This window comes from Alnus glutinosa, chromosome 7, assembly GCF_958979055.1.
Source record: "Alnus glutinosa chromosome 7, dhAlnGlut1.1, whole genome shotgun sequence".
Taxonomy (NCBI): domain Eukaryota; kingdom Viridiplantae; phylum Streptophyta; class Magnoliopsida; order Fagales; family Betulaceae; genus Alnus; species Alnus glutinosa.
Window position 1 is genome coordinate 9238002 of NC_084892.1, and position 21256 is coordinate 9259257.

General features: G+C 34.5%; 1 protein-coding gene across 1 annotated transcript; it reads right to left on the reverse strand.

The window, feature by feature from the left end:
• Positions 1-6861: 6861 nt before the first annotated feature.
• On the reverse strand, positions 6862-7350 carry LOC133873222 (uncharacterized). The gene has a single exon (XM_062310954.1). The coding sequence runs from the start codon at positions 7348-7350 to the stop codon at positions 6862-6864; it is 489 nt and encodes a 162-aa protein (XP_062166938.1).
• Positions 7351-21256: the final 13906 nt, after the last annotated feature.

Consider the following 21256-nt stretch of genomic DNA (forward strand, 5'->3'; position numbering starts at 1 on the left):
CCCTTTAATTCTTTTGGAGTAATGATAGAAACCTTTTATGTGGCATTACCAACTAACCCTTGGAACAATCAAAAAAAAAATTTATAAAAAAAAAGTCTCGGGATTGGTTGGGGCTACCATATCAATATTATGGTATATAGCATTACTTTTATTTATTTATTGCCACATTAGCCTAGTAGGATGCGGGTATAATATGTAGCATTACCTTTTCTTTTTTCTTTTTCTTTTTTTTTTTTTTAAAAAAAGACTCTTCTAAGAGTTGATTGGGATTACCAGAATGCCATTGTGGAAATGGGCCTTGAAAAATTGATGTTTAATCAAATGGGGCTTAAAAATCTTACTTGCTCTCGCATGGTGAGTTTTTAAAAAATAAAGGCGGCCATATTAACATTGTGGTATATAGCATTAATTTTTTATTTTTGTAATGCCACATGTTACACTTTCATTTTACTCTTATTTTAACAGATTGATGCGGTAGTGCCTATCAGCCTTTGAATTTTTTATTTATTTTTAACAAGAGACTGATGGACACTGTCACATCAACATAGTAGAATGAGAGTGTGATATGTAACATTACTTTTTTTAAAAAATAAAAAAAAATAAAGACTAATTTAAAAGTGAATTGGGATTATTAGATCAGCATGATAGAGATGGGCCTTAAAAATATGATGTCTAAGCAAATGGGCCTTAAAAATCTTACTTGTTCTTGCATGGTGGGTTTTATAAAACGACCCAAAAGAAAATATGGAGGTCTATCAAAACTGACGTGGCATTTTTCTTTAGTGTGAACTCAAGAACTCCACATAAGTTTGTAGTTTGTACGCAAAGTCGGTAAAAAGTCATGCTTTTGAAGCCTCTTTTTCTTCAACTAACATTGCTTCTTCCACAAACTTCAATCATTTTTCTTTGAATAGAGTTGATTAAATGAAACTATGAAAGACCATAAACATTTTAGTTGAAGTAGCAAAATCATGTGGATTTGCCCATTTTTATCCAACCACATTAATTATAGGCCTAAAGTCCCACGAAATATGATGACATAGCTATCTTAATCCTATTTTTGCCCCTTGGAATATGACATGCATTAATCTATATCATGCTCGGGCCTAAAGATGCTGTTAAAACAATGACCACACAACAAGCGTCTTGTGGAGGAGACTTGCAATGAACACAGAAAGGGCATGGTGGTTCGCTGAGAGTACCGGCATAATCATCTTTAATGCTTAAGTCAATAGATGTGTCGAGAAGCAAATTGTTAGAATGTAGATAAAATAGTTAAGTGTCAAAGTGAGTGTATCACCCCTAACAAAACCACCCTATTTTTTGTTTAATAATTAAAATGAGAGGTGATTGATGGAGACAAAATTTGAACTCATGATCTTTTGCTCTGGTACCATGTTAAATAATCATTTATTATTCAAAAAACGTAAGCTGATAGAAAATTGTTAATTTAATAATTTAATTTATATTATAACAAAATTAATATGAGATAATAGATATGGAAGGCTTGGAGTAAAATAGTAAAAGTAATTTTTTTTTTTTAATTAAAATTTGAAAAATTGTTAGAAAGCTTGTTGAGGATGCTCTAATACTTACCCATAGTGTTGATTCAATTATATATGGGGAGAAAGGATTTGGTGTGATGTGCTCATTTGATATCTTGTGAGTCTTTTTTAATCTTGGCAGTAAAATGGGCCGAAGGTGTGGGCTATGATGCCCATCCAGGCCCATGTGGATTACCACCGACTGGGCCCAAGTGGTACTTTAATAACCAGGTACTCTACATAAAGCCCACTCCACAATGAACAGGAACTTACCCAGATAAGCTTTTCCACTTCACTTCAGAAATCGAATGAAACCAGCCTATGGCTGCTCGTGTCCTTCGGCCCTATCGATAATCATCATTGTGAACTGTTATGTCGGTCCAAATTTTAATAATTAGTGTTACTCTCGTATTAATTTGCAAGAAATTTGTAGTAAAAATCATATTATTTTAAAGGGAACTTCACTTAAGAGTATCGAACTATCGACCTATTTGACTTATGGGTACTGAACTTCAAAACGTCTCAAACTAGGAAATCCAATTTTCAAAACGTCTCAACAACAGGTACTCTGATAAGATTTGCTGTTAAGTCTTGCAAAAATTTTTAAAAAACCCCTCATATTTTTTAGGAAAAAAAAATTGCTAGAATTTAGGTGTTGATCAGAATTTAACGGAAAATTTACAAAAATACCAATGCCAGAATATTTGAAATATACACATAAATATTTTGAGAATTTTGGCAGAACTTAATTTTAAATTTTAATTGAGTACCTGTTATTGAAACATTTTGAAAATTAGTTATTTTGATTTGAGACGTTTTAAAGTTTAATACCCTTAAGTAAAATAGACTGATAATTTGATACCCTTAAATAAAGTTTTCCCTTACTCTAAAAAAAAAAAAAAGTGTGATGATCTAATCATCCTGTCAATGGTAATTTTAGAAATTAAAAATCAAGTAATGATGTGCCACCCGTTGGGTTAAAAAATAATCCAAAAGAGGGGTTTGAATTTCCCTTTGGGTGGATGGGTCGAAGCTAAAAGAGGTCAAAGTGTATTGTTTAATTAGAAGAAAGAATTTTAGTATAGAATTTATATATTGTATGAAAAAGTAAAAGTTGGGACGGCGACTTTCTTTTCTCTCAAAAATGATTTTGGAATCTGATCTAAAGCACCAACTTTCACCATATATTTGTGGGGTTTTCCTTTTCCTAATAAAAAAAAGAAAAAAAAAGCATAATTTAATTATTCTATTTTAGTGGATCTTTTCTTTTTCTTCTCTTTCGGCTCTTCTAAGTTTGTTTGCTTTAATACTAATAATGAAATATTAACGAGACTATATATATATATCTTGTGAGAGAGGAGTTAAATTTGGCATGGTTTTTAACTTTTTATCCTCTAAATTGTGATTGCGGTGACACCCATCGTTAAGAGCATTACCAACATCTTCTTTATAGCCCATTTTCTTTTTTACATAAAAAAAAAAAAAAGAAAAAAAATCACAATAAACCACCCATAATAGATATTTTATTAGTTTCTTAAAAAATATTAAGAATGCTACAGTTCTATCCAATGTGTAGGGAATTAAAAAAGCTTTGCTATCTATTATTTTAATACAAAATATTTCTTTGTTATCTCTTTGCCTTTTATTGGGAGTTGTGTTGAATTTTTGTGAAAAATATGAGGATAGATAGAAACTTATATTTGTAAAAAAATAATATTTAATTGATATAAAGAAAAATAAAAGAAACTATTGTTGAGTTTATATAGATAAAAAAACAAAAAATATTTTTGTTTCTTAATTTTTTATTTAAAAAAAAAAAAAACTACTGTAAATGCTTTAAAAAGTCACTGCCCTTTGCCCTTGGCTTTTTCATGAAACTTTTGTACTTTGACAATCAATGCGGGGCAAGAGACGAGGGCCCTAGCTAGGGGGGATTGTTGAGTTTCTTGGAGAGGTGAAAAGATGGGGGAAGAGGACCAAAATGGTAACCCTCCCCAGGGGCAGGAACCCCACAACCGAACACCACTTGAGTTGAGGATTGGACAGTGACCCCTTTCATCACTCATCAGTTCATGATAAAGTCACTGCAACTAGCCCTTGAATAAAGTCTACCAAAGTACATACAGTTTCTGCCACAAACACTAAAGACCAAACCAATAAATGTTGGAGCAAAAATCTAATTAAATCCTACAGTTAAAAAGTAGATTTTTCGGAAGGAATGCATTTCCTCTCCTTTTATTCTACCATTAGCAATTCTCAATTTCGCATGGTCTAATCTGACAACCTCTTTGAAATTATCTTCTTTTTTTTTTTTTTTTTTTTTTTTTCCTTTTTTTTTTTCTTTTTTTATCTTAAAAGTAATTCACTTAATGCCACATTGGCATTTTAACAGCGAGCTTTTACACAAAATTAGAGAATTGCAATTTAAAAGCGATTAACGATTAATTAGTAAGTAGTTATTAACTGTTTGTCTTTTCACCCGCGGTAAAAACATGGTGTATGCAAAGGGTAGTTCCGTTCCCCAAACAACCAAAAAACTGGTGTGACAAATCACGGCAAAAGAGAATGCACCGAGGAGGGTTGAGTCAGCCCAGCCGCCGCGGAAGAGAAGTCACGTTCCGACGTCCCAGAGTCGCAAACGTATCTCCGAAGCAAGAAAGAAGTAGTATTCCATAGATTGTGTTTATGGAGCAGAACTTAATTCAAACAAAACTGCAAACAGAAGCCATGCACGTGGGCAACATAAAAAGGTAAGCATCAATAAGAAGGTAGTTAGGTAAGTATGATAACGTAGTATGCTACAAACAAGCAAGATTTTCCTTTTTGGTCACGTAGTTGTAGCTTTCCAAACTTTGTCACTGCCCTTTCCCAAACGACAAAGCAAACAAAAAGACGACAGCGAATTCAACCATTCATTTGCCGAGGACTGAGGACCACTACTTTTTTTTGGTCACGTTCAACCATTAGATTTGGGAACCAAACAGCATTCACAATATATAAGTTATTTAAAAAATTTTAAATTCTATTTTTGTTGACGTAATTAATTAGCTACTTTTTAAAGTTATTAAATAAGAAATTCTCTAAATATTTTCCTACTTTAAATAAATACTATTTTTTATTAATAAAGTTAACTACTAAAAGCCCATTAAATTCAACTCAAGCTCAACCTTTTGAAGCATTAGTAAAAAAAAATTTAAATTCACTTTTCAGCGCTTTAGATTTAAAGAGAAATTTTAAGAGCATTCACAATTGTCTCTTCATAATTTTTTTAAATTTAACTTTAAAAATTTACCGATAATTAACCTTTTTTGCAGCGATTTATTTAATAATAATAATAATAATTAATATAAAAAAAACGAAGTTCTCACTTTTAATCCTGAACTTCATAACTTCAAACCAAGTGTTTTAACACAAAGTCAGAATCAAACGATCTCATATGGCCCAAACGATATCTCTCATTTTTTGCAATATTTTTCTTTCAATCTATTCATAATTATCTAATCTTTGATACTAATTAGGTCTCATCTAATCAAACATAATCTAATCACCAGCCACTTTCAAGCCTTAAACAGTTATTGATGTAGACTAGATTGTCCATAAGATGATCTTATGGAGATGTTCGAGGGAGGAAAATTGCTCGAGCAAGATGCTATCGGAAACAAATAGAAAGTTCTCTTGAGCGAGTTTGTAATTATTTTAATTTAGGCTAGCTAGTTTTGTAATTAGAAGTTAACCCTAGAATTTTCTAGGATATCAGTGTGGACATTAATTCAAACCAATATTATGCCCATCTTCATTAAATAACCAAAACCCCTTGCAATCAATGTCAAGCACCTGATTCCCCTCAAGGTGATTCTTCAGATGATGATGCGATTTTGAGTGCAAATTCTCTCTAACTCAGGGATAATGATGTAGATTTTGAGTGCAAATTCTCTCTCACCGGAGGGTCGCTAATGCGAAATATTTACGATAAGAGTCTCGTTCAATGGTTGCTCAAGCGAGATCTTATGGTAGACAAACAAAAAGTTCGCTTGACCTTTGCTCGAGCAAAATTACAACTAAACTCGTGAAAAATAACTTTGGTCAACACTTGAGTGAGCTTGTGAATATTTTAATTAAGGTTAGATTTATAATTTTAAAAGGCGACATTTCAATGTTCTATTTAAGAACAATAATGACAGTCTGGCCGCCCAGTTGATGTTATTTTTTAATTTTATCAATAACAAACACTCTTGAGATATTTTTTCTCATATTTTATATAGTTTTTAGAATTTTCTAAGATTTATAAAAGAATTGTGAAGTCTAGTATGTATATATTAGCTTCATACTACGCCACGTACGTTCCATCAAAACCCATCCAAAGAATGAATTGGTATCCACAACAACTAGCAATTTGAGCAGCTAATGTGAAACGATTCATATAGGACTCACTTGACAGAGTAGACTGTTAAAAAACCCAAAATTTTATTTTGACAAGTGAATTTTATATAGACCCTCACATTAACTACCTAAACCCATTCAAAAAATGGACTGAAATTCACAACAACTAGCAATTTGAGCAGCTAATGTGAAATGATTTATATATGACTCACTTGACAGAGTAGGCTGCCAAAAAATTCAAAATTTTATTTTGACAAGTGGATTTTATATAGATACTCTCACATTAACTACCTAAACCCATTCAAAAAATGGACTAAAATTCACAACAACTAGCAATTTGGGTAGCTAATGTGAGATAGTTTATATAAAACCGCCATCTACCCAAGTAGATGGGCTAGAAAATCAAATAAGTCTTATAAAATTCTGTCGCGTTAATTTTCTAAATTACTAGCAATTTAGGCGACAAATTGCCATGAATTTTATCCTAATTGAGTACCTAACACAAAAGTCAATAAGACTGCCCTTGTAGACTATCTCACAATAGTGTGGAGTGGACAATTCAAACCAATAGTCAGTCCATATGCATTAAATAACCCAGACTTTTGCAATGAACAAAACATACCAAGTCATGACTCATGCATATATACAACACAACCATGCATCCACTCATTTGCATGCCTACTTCACACATTCACAGCCACCACATTTACACCTCCCTCATGTACATACATCCATTATCAAAACTTCAATAAATAAATAAATAATAAAGAAAGAAATAAAGTACGCCAAGTGAGACCAAAAGCGACAAATAGAATTCACTCGAAAGATCGACTTGGAAATTTTCCAGATGAAAGGAACAGCATACTGCACATATATATATATAAATATATAATTTCTTCTTTTTTTTTTTTTTTTTTTTTTACAGTCTTTTTCGTTTTTACTGTTGGGGGGACTCGGACTCCCTCTGGGAAGTACTTCTCCAAAACCCAGTACTGAAGAACGTCTTCCACATCTCCTTCTCCAGCTCCATAGCCTCCTTCTCCGACTCCTCCTTTTGGGGGGGCTTAATCTCCGGAGACAAGCCGTTCTCCGCCACAACGGGGTGAATCTGTATCTCGGTCTCGTCGCACCCGCACCCGTACGAGCACCGGCGGCGCCGAGGCGGAAGCAGGCCCTTCTTGAGCAGCTGCTGCCTGCGGTTCCTCCTCAGCGCGCGGCGGCAAAGGATCGACGGGACCTTGTAGATGGCTAGGTACAGCAGGTTCACGAGCCCGCAGGGGCAGCAGCAGCACACGGCCGCGCACTCCGCGGTGGTGCCGCCAGCGACCTCGGCGAACCGGGAGCTCCCCGACGTGGCTTGGTTCGTCAGGAGCGGTTTTCGCCGGAGGTTCGACGGTGGCGGGCGCAGTATAATCTGGTTAGACATGATTTGGTTTGGTACTGGTTAACAAGGGTCAGAACGGAAAATTAGAAAATGGGTTCAAGGATTTGGAAGGAGGAAAAAACGTGGTGGGATTTTCCGATTTTTGGTGTTTTGGTTCAATGGCGGAATTGGGTGATTTTTGAATCCCTGATTGAATCCCCTTGTTGTGCTGTGTTTTTTCTCTGATACTTTCCTTGGCATCAGAACAATAAAGATAAAGCTCTGAATCATAAAACCTTAACGATTCTCGCGCGAAAATCCCGATTTCTTTTTTCAGAACAGAGGATGAGAATCTCAATCGACTGACTGAAGCTTGGAAGCCAGAGAATCAGAAACCGCGGATAAACAAAAAAAAAGAAAAAAATAAAAAGGATTATATTCTTAATTTGGATCGTGAACGCGCGAGGGAGAGAACGAAGCTGGAGATCAGCAACTCGATCACTCCCTTGCCCAAGGATCCTGCAAAAGAAGAAGACCCCTTCGACCTGAAAAAAAATATTGTCAGGGAGTGGGAAATGGAAGCTGAACCTCCATATAAGGTAGATGAAAGCTAGTGGTAAAAGAAAAAGCTGTGCTTGAGTGACACGAGAAACGTAACCGTGTGTGGAGGTTCAGATTCAGGTGCTTCACGAAAAGCCGAGAGGGTCGGGGTGGGTGGCGAGGAATTTGTTGGTTCAATGGAGGTTTTGACGGGTTCTTGCTTTTTATTTGGGGTCCTATAAGAATGGAGTTTAGGATGTTGAACCAATAGAATACACAGAGTGACAGGTGGCGGTTGTGTGTATCGTTTCCGTGAAACGCTTCAAGACAAGGATACGTGAGGGCAGCTATCTGAGAAAAACAAAAAGGTCCCATCTGAGTCAGTCCAATGGCAATCAAGCGTGGGCACAAAAATATTGGGATTTTTTTTAAAAAAAATGTTTTGAGGAGTGGTTTGGTTTTTTTAATTATTTGTTAATATTTTTGATTTGATAATAAAAAAAATAAAAGATTTTAACAAGCATAACAATAGTACTAATCGACATTCCCATATTTTGTTAAAAATATTGTTTAATTAATATTTTAATGTTGTCTTTTATGTGTGAGTTTAAATTCTCCTTCAACAAGTGAAGCCTAACACATGAAATATTTAATTGGATGAACGATGAATTCTAAAGTTAAAAGTTCAAACTCGAGCCTTTATTCTAATATTAGGTAAATTGTCACTTGTCTCAAAAATATAAAATAATAATAAATAATAAATTCAATAATTTAATTAATATTCTAACACATTTTGATATTAAATAAATTGGGATAAACTTGTTTGCATGACTTGATAAATTTGTCTCCATGAAAATTCTTAACACATACGGGAGGTTATGACTCCATCGGTTCAAAAGCTTTGCCTATCTAACTAGTGGTGGAGATTGAATTCCACAAGTCAATCAACCTGACTATGCTAACCAGAAACCGGATTTGTATAGGGTGCAAAACCTAAGTTATTGCATCGGATGCAATGATATCTTCTTTGAATAGTTCATTTAAAAGAAACGGTTATAATAAATACAAATAAATAAATGAAAGGGTGGTATAAATGATCGTTTGGGTAGTTGAACCATCTTATAACTGAGGATGCCAGTTTAGAGGTGGTTTGATCACCTCCAAACTAACTATCGGGAGTAGCTAAATCACCCTTAGTCAACACCGTAGTTTAATCATCTCAAAATTGACTGTTTTGAGATGACCGAACTACTTATTTAAACTAATTATCAAGAGTAACCAAACTATTCATACGAGATCCACCCTTTGGGGCACTCCAAATCACCCCAAAAACCACATTTTTTTTTTTGTCACAATTTGAGCCAGAAAAAATGCATTGCATCAGGTACAATGATCCACTGAAACCTCATCGACACAGGTTGATTTCCATAAATCCGATGATTCCGATCGGATTGTTGTGGTTTTTTCATTGGAATATCGACAAGTGTGGGGTCTATTGTTGATCAATCTTAGATGGCATGATAAAAACTAACCCAATCGATGATTATATAAATGCCCCTAATCATGTTTTTTTTCTCAATTGGCTCTACAGCTCTACTTCCAAATTAATCTCTTGTCTGTCGTCTCTTGCCCACTCTTCCTCCTCTCTTGTCGCCATAGTTAGTCGAACTTAAAAGGCCCAAAGCAGGTCATGCAAAAACTAAACCCAAATGGCTCGAGCCAAAATTGTACATTTTTAGGTAGCAACATGGTAGCTTCAAATGGGTCGATCGAACCGAAACCGAACAATTTGGCTACAAACATCATCATTCAAATGGTTCGGTTTTCATAATAGATTATTTTGAGTAATGCAAGAAGGAGGATTCACGTTTTTTTTTTTAAAATATCTTAAAATTGATATGATTTTTAAAATAATTATTAGATCAAAATTTAATAGTAATTTATTACACATTTAATGAAAATTTAAAAAGTCATATCAATTTTAAGAGAACTTAAAAAAGAATTTGAGTCTTTATTTAGTATTACTGCTCGACCATTTTCGATGACCGAAACAGTAAAAAACCGACCAATAGTGTCCAAAATTTGCTCTACATTTGATAATGAATTTTTTTTTTATATATATAAAAATTAAGAAAACATTCTTTTTACCATAGATTTGATCCACATCGGACAAAAGTGGTCCTTGTAAATGTTTTCCCGGCATGATTTACCGCGGTTTGTAGAACACCTTGAAGTGTACTTGGAAGTGTAGTGCCCAGTCAGAGACCAGTCGTGCCCCCATTCAATTTACAGTTTCTTCAACAGTCCAGTCCACGTCAGTATATACGAAAGAAAAAGAAAAAATATTATATTACGCGTACTTGACGCGGAGGCAGAGAGACAGCGCTGCCCATATCTAACGTGTCGATTCGATATAAGATGGGATAGCAACATCCCATCCCACGCGCTGAATTAGCGAGTAGGAGGAACAATGAGCGGTTCGATAACGTACGAGGACTGATGCGAGTTACTGTGCTACCACGTGTCGACAGTTTTTTCACCCAAAAAAAAAAACCAAGTGGAAGTACTACTGTGTATGATAAGGATGAGGATCGGATACGGAGCGGCAAAGCAAGCCGGCATGTGAGTGCTTTTGGAGGCAAGTGGTTTGTGTACGTGTCCCCCAACCATCTTTACAACCAGGTGATTTTGACCGTGCGATGCTCCTTCTCGTTTGATGTCTTGTCGGTTAGTGATTCTTTTTTTTTTTTTTTTTTCTTTTTATAATTTTTTTAAATATTATCCCCTATAAATTTTTAAAAATTCATTTCAAATTGAATATTCGTATTTATCATCCGATGACTTCAAAAATCTCAACAATTTAATTTCAAATCGATGCTTGTAATTTAAAAAAATCATAGATGGATTTGAGCTTTTAGAGTTAATAAATAAGAATTAATAACCTAATTAACTTGATCAATGGATCGTAACTAATTATAATATTTTTATCAAAATATTTATATTTTATGAGGAAATAATAAGTTAATCAATAAGCTCAACTTTGAACTTGTTTAGGAAATAAGTGGACCGTTAAAGTGTATTGTAGTTTGGAAATACAACTAAACAAACTAATCTTAAACTTTTAATGCTTTAACTCGATTTAATTATAACCCTACGTACTCCCCACTCCCATCACTTTGGTCAATAAAGTTAAATATTATTTTGTAGAAAAAGAACAAAAAATTGGTATCATTCTTGTGGACATATATATCGAATTTTTTTTTTATTATTCTCTCTTTAGTTTTCTTTTTTTTTTTAAATAAAAACATTAAAAAAATAATTTAAAATACAAAAAACTCACAAAATATATAAAAGTGTTTTTACTTTTATGTTACACCAAAACACTTTTTTTGTTTTTTTTCCTCAAACAAAAAACCTAAAACATAGTCCGAAAAGCATTAACAAACGGAGACGTTAACTTCTTTTTCTTTTCTTTTTTTTCTTCTAAACATTTAAAACCAACTTTCATTAGGATCCTATTGGCTTACCCTTTATCCCTTGATTCATAATCATCTTCATTCATAATCATAATCATCTTATAAATCCAATTGATTCATAATTATCTTCATCAACAAGTGAGTTGACCAATACTAAGGATTCGTTTGGGTTTACAATTTCAAAAAATAAGATTTTAAAATAACGATTTTAAAATGTTTGATTTGAAAAAGTAATTTTTAAAAACGCAGTTAAACGTTTGGTAAAAGTGCAGGTTTGCCTTTAAAATTCTAAGTTTTCAAAAAAGCATAACCTTACATGTGATTTGAAAAAGTAAATTTATGTGTTTTCAAAATTGCAATATTTTAAAAAACGCAATTCTCAAACGATTTCATTTTATGCGATTTAGTTTAAAATCGCATTTTTTGCCTACAAAATCACAATCTCAAACGTTCCCTAAGAAGAAAAATAGAGTTGACCAATCCTTTAAATTATGAGTAATGCTAAAAGTCTCTCTTCTATCATTCCAATAATGATGTACCTTTTAAAATCACCATTGGACTTATAATTGATCACTATTGAATTTTGATCAAATTATTATTTTAAAATTCACATCATTTTTAAAGGAACAAAAGAAAGATTTCTAGAATTAATCTTAACTTATATATATACACAAACAAATATATATTACACTAAACATTATAAATTATAATAATCTGCCTATTTTAGGACGCGTGTAGAGCAATATCTTGTTAGAACATGAACAAGATAGAAGCCAACTCTTTTAGCGAATGGAAGATGACATTAACATTTGGTTCGGCATGAATTAGTTCATGTTTGGCACGTCTCCAAATGAACTAGCTACAAGCTAGGCCTATCGATTATATTCCATCCAATTAAAAATAAAAAAATAAAATAAAAAATCCTCTTCCACACACAATTATCTAATATATAAAATATCTTTGGTCTATGTCTAATGGGTCCCAGGATTGATGACGTGTAAAATATGCACACCTATATTATATTAAATAATTGTGTGTGGAAATTATGATTTTTTTACAATCATTTGTTTAAATTTAAAAAAATTTAAACAGGTAATTATGAGAGACCATTTATGAGATCGACCTGACAGGATAAGTGGTTGGACAGTCTAATTATAAAATATAAAATTTGAAAAAAAAAATAATTATAAAATATCATAATCTAACAATTACGTCGCACCAAATAGTTGTGTGTATTTTATTATTGAAGGAGAATAATTCGATCGAGGAAAACATTATTGTAGAGCTTATCCACCGACTTTAACAAAAGTTAAAAAAACTCTGGAAGACAAAAATCGAGAAACATGTACTTGGTCTTTAATTGAAGAAGAATCAAACGGGGGACAAATTCGTGTCCCTTATGATGTCCTTTTCAAACAATCAAATCGGATTTTGATTAATCTGGAATTAATTCCCCAAATCAACAACTATGAAGGGGAGACACGTCACCCTCTAACTAGTTGCGTTTACTTGAGTCATTTGCCTTTTGCAACCTACCAAATGACACATGCTGATTTAAATTAAATATCAAGCAATCTCTTTTCTTACTTTTGTACTCTAAAAAGTACTCTCCGGTGGCAGCGGAGGCATCGGCGGCGTTCAATGCAGCTGAGCTTAGTCATAAAGAAGGCAACACGCTGCAAGTAGCAAATGCAGTGCGATTCTCAGGACGAAATTGACGGTTAGTGAAGGATACCCGTGCGGTTCTCGATTCATTAAAAAGTTAGCAAATTGGTCACATCAGCAGAGATGCAGATTTTACAGCGCATGGTTAAGCCAATACAGCAGTTAAACATGTTATAGATGAGATTTGAATGTTTCTAATTATGTCTGTCATATTGTTTTAACATGCAATATTTTCATGATTATGAATAAAATCAATTTTTTTTTAAAAAAAAAGAAAAAGAAAAAGAAAAGCAAAATGTCTAACCAAAAAGTGCGACTATTTTTCTTTATTTAAGTACCATTTACTTACTTATAATAATAAGAATAATATCGACAATCATGATCGTATCTATAATAATAAAATATAAATTACCAATGACGTATATTATATTGTAGATGAAATAATTAAAAATGCTATGTGACTTTCATTTTATATTGGCATATATTAAATATTGGCTGTTGCAATAACTTTTCAGGAACTGAGAGGTCACCATATATATATATATATATATTGGCAAAATAAATAAATAAAATTAAAAGTCATTATCTGGAATTTTTTTTTTTGTTTAATTTGAAGTTACAGTCAGGCAATGAACAGGGGCTAAGAATATTAATTAGATCTTGAACAAGAGGCCTCTACGTCTAACCACGTTTTATACTTTATGATCAATTTCCAACACTACGTATGTCATATTTTTCAACTATATATTTATAGGTAATTAAATTGATTGACAATCACTGAATAAAAAAAAATCCATGTAATTAATTGTGACATGCCATTATACATGGTTATAAATTTGATCCCAATTTGCCCTAATTTGCCCAAGACCGCAACCATTTATTAGACTTTAGCAGAAACCCATCTCCATCTCCAACCCTAGACCAGACTAATTAAATAGACTAATACTTTCTACATTAAAGCCAGTAAAACTTTCTTTAAATGCCTGACTAAAAAGTCCACTCCAGGACAATGTGATTTGAATTGTTTTTTTTTTTTTTTTTGGAAATGTGGTTTGAATTGTTAGCTATATGACTTAATCGATAAAGATTTAATTAATATTTAATACTCTTCATCGTACGTGGATCAAACAATATGTAAAATATTTTAACAAAAAATATAAGATAAATTGTAGAACTAAGGTTTGACTTCAAAACATATGCTTTAATATCATATTAAATGACTAGTTATTTCAAAAATTTAAATTTGTTAAAAAAAGAGTAATTTTTTTTTTTTTTGACATATCCACACAAGAGGGGATGAAGATTCGAACTAGTGACCTCCGCTTCATGAGGCGTGGTCCCAAGCAGATTAAGCTACTATTTGGGGACAAGAAAAAAAAGAAAAAAAAAAAAAGAGTAATTCTACATATACATTAAGTGTCCATCAAAAAATAAAGTAATTTTTAAAATTACTATTGAACATGTAATTGATCAAACAATAATTTTAATCAAATGGTAATTTGTTGTTACTTAGATGAAACTATTGCCTCAACAAACCTCAAAATAATCTTAAAAGTCATAATTTTATGTTTCTATTTAATTTTGGTTCCACTTAATCTTTTGAAATCTTGGGAATGGCAACAAACTTCGACTCATTTGACATCACATACGAATCGGAAGCTCATTAATCATTATAGTTGTAATAGAAAATCAGATTTTTTTTTTTTTATATGCATATTAATTTCCTATTTCAGTAATTAACTTGGAACGAATGAGCTGTTTTCTAATAATTAATTAATTATCTGTCATCATATTTACAATTAAAAAGAAATAAAGAAAACAAAAGCACTATAATCGGGAGATTTATTTAAGGTACTAAAGTCTATTCAAGCAAGTTGCGTAGGTTAATAATATTAGAACTTGAACAGTAGAGGTTAATAATATTAAAATTTGTAATTTACCTAATCAAGTTTTAAAAATTTTTAATATTGCCTATCAATTACTTAAGTTTTAAAAATTTGCCAGCATTACTTCTAGGGGTGGCTTAAAACTCACCCCCCAAATCTAGGGTGGCCCGCGAGCCACTTTAAAAGTGGCTCCGACCACCTTTGAGGGTGGCTCGCAATCTACACCCCTCCCTAGAGCCTAGAGGTATTACAATTTCCCATTAGAATGAGATTTATCAAGCCAAAGATGGATGCCCATACCATCCCCTACATTGAAATGGAGAAAGGGTTTTTTTTTGCAATGTCTCTTAATTTCAGCAGCTCTCTCCAACTCTAAGAGCACATTTGTGACACCTCAAGTATGCCAAAAACTCTTTCCTTTCTACATGTATTCTCACACCCAAGCAACCCATAAGGACATAGCCTTTGCAAACAAATCCCATACATACCTCAATATGGCTGTCCTATTCCACTCTTCCACCCTCTTTAATCCCCATCCCCCTTTTTTCTTTGGCAAACACGCCACCTCCCAAGCTACCTTGGCTTTGGCACGAATAGTATCAATACCATACCACAAATAGCTGTTGAACTTTTGCTCCAACAGCTTTACAATCTTCTTTGGCAAAATAAAAAATTCAAGACCGCAAAGCTTAATGCTATAATCCTAACCTTGTTAGTAGGGTTGTAAATAAATCAGTCTGTCCGATAACCTGCTCGGTTAAGCTCAATTCAAACTCAAGTTCGACACCGTAGAAATCCACTCGTTACTATTTAAACCCGCTCAATTAGTAAGTGATACATATTTGACTTGATTGACAAAGCTCGTGAGCTTAATTCGTTTAAAGCTCAATTGGATCGCTCACTCGATTCGTTAGTCTGACTCGTTAGCTCGTTCATATATATATACTAGAAATGAGTTATATAAATTTAAGTATGTATATTAGTAATTAAGTAATATATGTTATATAGATTACTTAATATATAAATATATATGTATGTGTGTGTGTGTATTACAGTATTAGTTAAAATACAAACTAGTTATATAGTTCATAAACTAAAATATTATCTAATTAATTAATATATACTAAGAAAAATATAATTAACTATAGGTTACTCAATATATTATGTATGTGAATGTATGTGTGTGTGTGTATTACGGTATTAGTTAAAATACAAACTAGTTATCTAGTTCATAAACTAAAATATTATCTAATTAATTAATATATACTAAGAAAAATATAATTAACTATAGGTTACTCAATATATTATGTATATGAATGTATGTGTGTGTATTAGCATTAACATACTAACTAGTTAGTTAATACTTTAAAAAAAAAAAAAAAAAAAAAAAAAAAAAAAAAAAAAAAAACTAGTTAGTTAATATATAGACAGGTGCGGCTCAACCATTTAGATGGATTAGGCGGCCGCCTAAGGCCCCCAACAAATGATTACTTATAAAAATGTAATCCATAAAAAAAATTAATGGTTAAATTATAGTCAATTTTTTTCATTAATGTTTCTAGTTACAGTAAATAAGTAATTAGAGAATGGATTAATATCATTTGATTTTGTTAAAAACTTAATTCATAGCATTAAAAACTGATTCTCCAAGTTCTAAAGTTTCATTCTTAAAATAATGCTTAAAAAAAATATGAATGGCATTAAATAAAGTAATCATACAATATTATCGTCATTCTTAAACATCGGATTAAATGCTAAAAAGATGAGAAAAAACTATTCATATTCTCCTTTACACATTCCAAATGGCGGTTAAAGTTTTATTATTCAAACAATGCTTAAAAAAATATAGCATTAAATAAAAGAATCAAACGATATTAAATCCATTCTTAAATATTGGATTAAATGCTAAAAAGACGAATATTTCATTTTTTTTTTTTTTTGGAACAAATCGAATCATTCTTCATAAATCATCAAAATAGTGATCCAATAATTAAGATCTAGGGACAACCTGTTCTCTAAGTACAACATCATAAATACAACTAGGAATCTCCTCCAACCACACGGTCTAGGCAAAGACGAGAAGCCTTCTTTGCAAGGTTGTGTGCAACATAATTGAAATCTCTGGAGGCATGAACAAAAAGGATGGATTGAAAAAAATCAAACTCCCTCTTAATAGCCGCTACCAAATGCCCCAGTCGGGAAAGATAAGGAGGGTTGAAATTTATTTCTTTGACAACGTTCAGAGCATCCCCTTCCATTATAACGTCCCAAAACCCAGCTTCTTTGCAAAACACAACTGCATCCAGTGCTGCAAACATCTCTACAACTTCTGGCTCAAGAGATTGCTTCCTATATGAGCATTTGGCCCCCAAAACTTTTCCTGCATAGTCCCGAGCCACAACTCCAATGCCAATACAACCCAAAGTTTTATTAATAGAAGCGTCCCAATTAATTTTAATAGAGCCAGGAAAGGGAAGTTGCCAACCTTTGGGAGAAGCCACCACCTCTACCTCTGCTTCACAGGAAGGCAAAGAAAAATTACTTGCTTGAAAAGCATCGAGACCTGCCTTAGCTTGTTGCGCGACAGTAGAGGGATTTATCCATTTTTTATCAAAAACAATCCTATTTCTTTTGAACCAAATTCTCTGAAGCAAGAAAGCCATCAACATCAGATCTTCATTGCATAACCGGTCAAAAAAATATTTGAGCAATTGCTAAAAGGATGTTCCAATAAAACTTCTGGAAAATACATGGACCACACCCTCAAATGTCTTGCGCAGCTGGACAACTCCAAAGAGCGTGGATAATGTCTTCATCTTCTATTAGACAGCAGGGACAAGATTTTGAATCAACAACTCTTTTTGAGAATAAGTTTGACTTAGTGGGGAGAATATTTCTACTGGCCCTCCACACAAATATTTTCATTGAATTGGGGACTTTAAAGGACCAAATATCCTGCCAAAGGTCATTTCTTTTCGCTGGATTGGAGCACTCAACTTGGCCTTTTTTTTTTTTTTTTTTTTTTTTTTTTTTTTTTTTTTTTTTTTCTGGTCCATGCAGAGGTGATAAGCGCTCCAGACTGAAAATAACCCTGTTTTTGTGCCTTGCCAAATAAGCCGATCCTCAGGAAAAATCGGGCTTAAAGGAATATTTTGGACCTTTGTCGCCTCCTCCTCACTAAACACTGCCCTCACTAGAGCCGAATTCCATTCCTTCCTGTTAAAATCAATAAGAGCAACAACTCTTGTCTCCGTTGACAAGCTACTAATTGGGGTTTGAATAACATAGGAGGATGGACTATGCACCCATCTGTCTCCCCAAATCTTGATCTTCTTTCCATCTCCCACCCGCCAAAGAGACCCCTGTATAATGAGCTCTTTTGCATAAAACAAACTCCTCCAGGCAAAAGACAGGTGGTTCCCCAACGAGGCCTCCAAAAAAGAGGAGTTCGAGTAGTATTTGGCTTGGAATTTTTTTGCAATGAGAGAATCCGGGTTTTGGAGCAGCCACCAGCCTTGCTTGGCTAACAATGCCTTGTTAAACAATACCAGATCTCTAAAACCCAAACCTCCTTCAGATTTTGCACTCCCCATTTTCTCCCAACTCAACCAAGCTATTTTCGAGTTTTTTGACATATGACCCCACCAAAAACGTTGCATCATGCTATTTATCTCTCTGCACAGGGTGATAGGGAGTTGGAACACACTCATGCTGTAGGTAGGGATGGCTTGGATCACCGCCTTTAGTAGAATTTCTTTCCCCGCCTGCGACAGAAATTTGATCTTCCAATCCTGCAACTTCCTCTAGATTCGGTCTTTTATACAGTTGAAAGCTTGAACCCGAGATTTCCCAACAAGGCATGGCAAGCCAAGATAAGTATCTATCCGGTTGGCCTATGTAAGCCCAGATAAGGATAGGATTTCCTCCATCTTTTTAGTACTAGTATTCCAGCTGAAAAAGATAGCCGTCTTTTGTATATTGAGCTTCTGTCCCGACTCCGCCTCATAAGTGCCCAGAATTTTGAACAAGTGTCTCCATTCAATAGAGTTTGCCTTGCAAAAAATCATGCTGTCGTCTGCAAAGAAAAGATGACTGAGCCTCGGGCCTCTCGTCGATGTGGGAACCCCTATGAGCACCCCCGTATTAACTGCATGTTGGATGAGGGAACTTAAAGATTCAGCACAAGGAAAAAAGAGGTAGGGGGAGAAGGGGTCCCCCTGTCTGATGCCACGGGTCGGTTTTATATTTCCCACCGGCTTCCCATTTACCACCACAGAGTAGGAAACATATTGAACACACACCATTACCAACCGAATCCACCTAGCATCAAAACCCAACTTGCTCATCATAGCTTTAAGGAAATTCCACTCCACCTTGTCGTAGGCTTTGCTCATGTCTAATTTTAGGCCCATATATCCCACTTTACTCCACATCCGGGTCTGCATAGTATGCATTGTTTCGTAGGCCGCCAAAATATTATCTGTTATTAGTCTGCCTGGAATAAAAGCGCTCTGAGAGCTAGAAATGATAACCGGCAGCACACCTTTGAGACGATTGGCTAGGACCTTAAAAATAAGCTTGTACAATACATTACAGAGACTAATGGGGCGGAAGTCAGTGACACAAACAGGATTGGGAACTTTTGGAATGAAGGCAATATTAGTAACATCGATCTTTTCATCTAAAATGCCAGTATTAAAAAAATAAAGGGCTGCATCACACACCTCATTTTGTACTGTATCCCAACTTTATTGAAAAAAGCAAGCGGGGAAGCCATCCGGACCGGGTGCTTTCATAGGGGCCATTTGTTGAAGAGCATAAAAAATCTCTGACCTTGTAAAATTTGCAAAGAGCTTTTGATTCATCCATGCATTAACTTTCCTCTCCACAGGATTGGTGCAGGCCTCCACCTCCAGAGAGTCCCTTGCAATGAATAATTCTTGGAAGTAGTCCACAAAAGCACTCTTAATATCAGCTTGAGTAACACAGGATCGGCCATCTTTATCCAAAACTTCACTAATGGCATTTTTGTTACTACGTTGACTGGCACATGCATGGAAATATTTTGTATTTCGATCCCCATTCTTCAGCTAATTTTCCTTTGCTCTCTGCCTCCATTTCAATTCTTCTTGTTCCAAGAGGGAATTGAGATCTGCCTTGAGAGTAGTTTCTTCTTCATTTCTAGCATTCCCCTCACTAGATTGGAAGGCGAGTAGAGCAGTGGATTTTGCCTTAATCTGATCCTCCACAGAATTAACTTGTTTCTTGACCCAATGTTGAAGGGTCCTTCGGCAACCGGACAATCTCTTACCCAAATCACACCATTTGTTTGATGACGGAGGTTTTGCTCTCCACTCCTGTCGAATGATTTTTCTGGGCTCTCTTTGAACTAACCAATCTGCTTCAAATCTAAATTGCCTCCTTTTATTCCACTTTATGCCACTACCGGTTGAGTAAGCAACATGAACCGGATTATGGTTAGAACAGATTCTAGCTAAGATTGAGACCTCCACCACATCAAACAGCTCACACCACTCCATGTTAGCTAAAGCCCGGTCCAGTCTCTCCAACGTATGATCCGCCCCCTGCTTACCATTTGTCCAAGTGAATTTTGGCCCCCTGAAACCTAGCTCTTGTAATTTGCAATGCTCCAAAGCTTTTTGAAACAACTCCATCTAGCTTCGAGCACGAGAGTGACTCCCAAACATTTTAGATGTCGCCAAAATTTCATTGTAAGCCCCAACACACAGCCAGGGGATTGGCTCTAAAGTTGAGAGATGTCGTAGAAGAGACCACCCCTCCGACCGTTTTGTTGCATCCGGATGACCATAGAATCCCGTGAATTTTCAAGGAGAACCCTTCACCTCAATAGGATGAATAATTGCATTAATATGATGTCTGCTAAAATTTTGAATCTCAACCTTCAAAGTAGACTTCCAGAGAAGCAAAAGCCCACCACTCAAACCTTTACAGTCTACAGCAAACATCATAACTAAGCTTTATTCTTATAGATGAGGCCTTAGCCTGCAACATTTGGTTTCTATAAGGAAAACCAAATGGGGTCGCTTATCCTTCACCAGCCGATGAAGTGTTCGAACTGTCTGGGGGTTCCAAAGCCCCCAACAGTTCCAAACTAAGATACTCATTTGGCTGGGCGGGGCTGACATGTAGCTGCCGCCATATCCCTCTGAGCAAGATAGGAGGGTACCTTTGATTTCTTCATCGCTTCATGGCCACCATCCTCACCTTCTGCTGCCACTAGATCAGCTTTCCTCTTGCCTTCCCCATTCGAAGTTTTGGCCGACCCTCCAGTCTCAAAGAGATGTCCCTTTCTTGCCCGCTTCTTCCAGTTTGAAATTTTCCCCATGGAAACGAATATTTCATTCTTGAAACAAGGCAAAT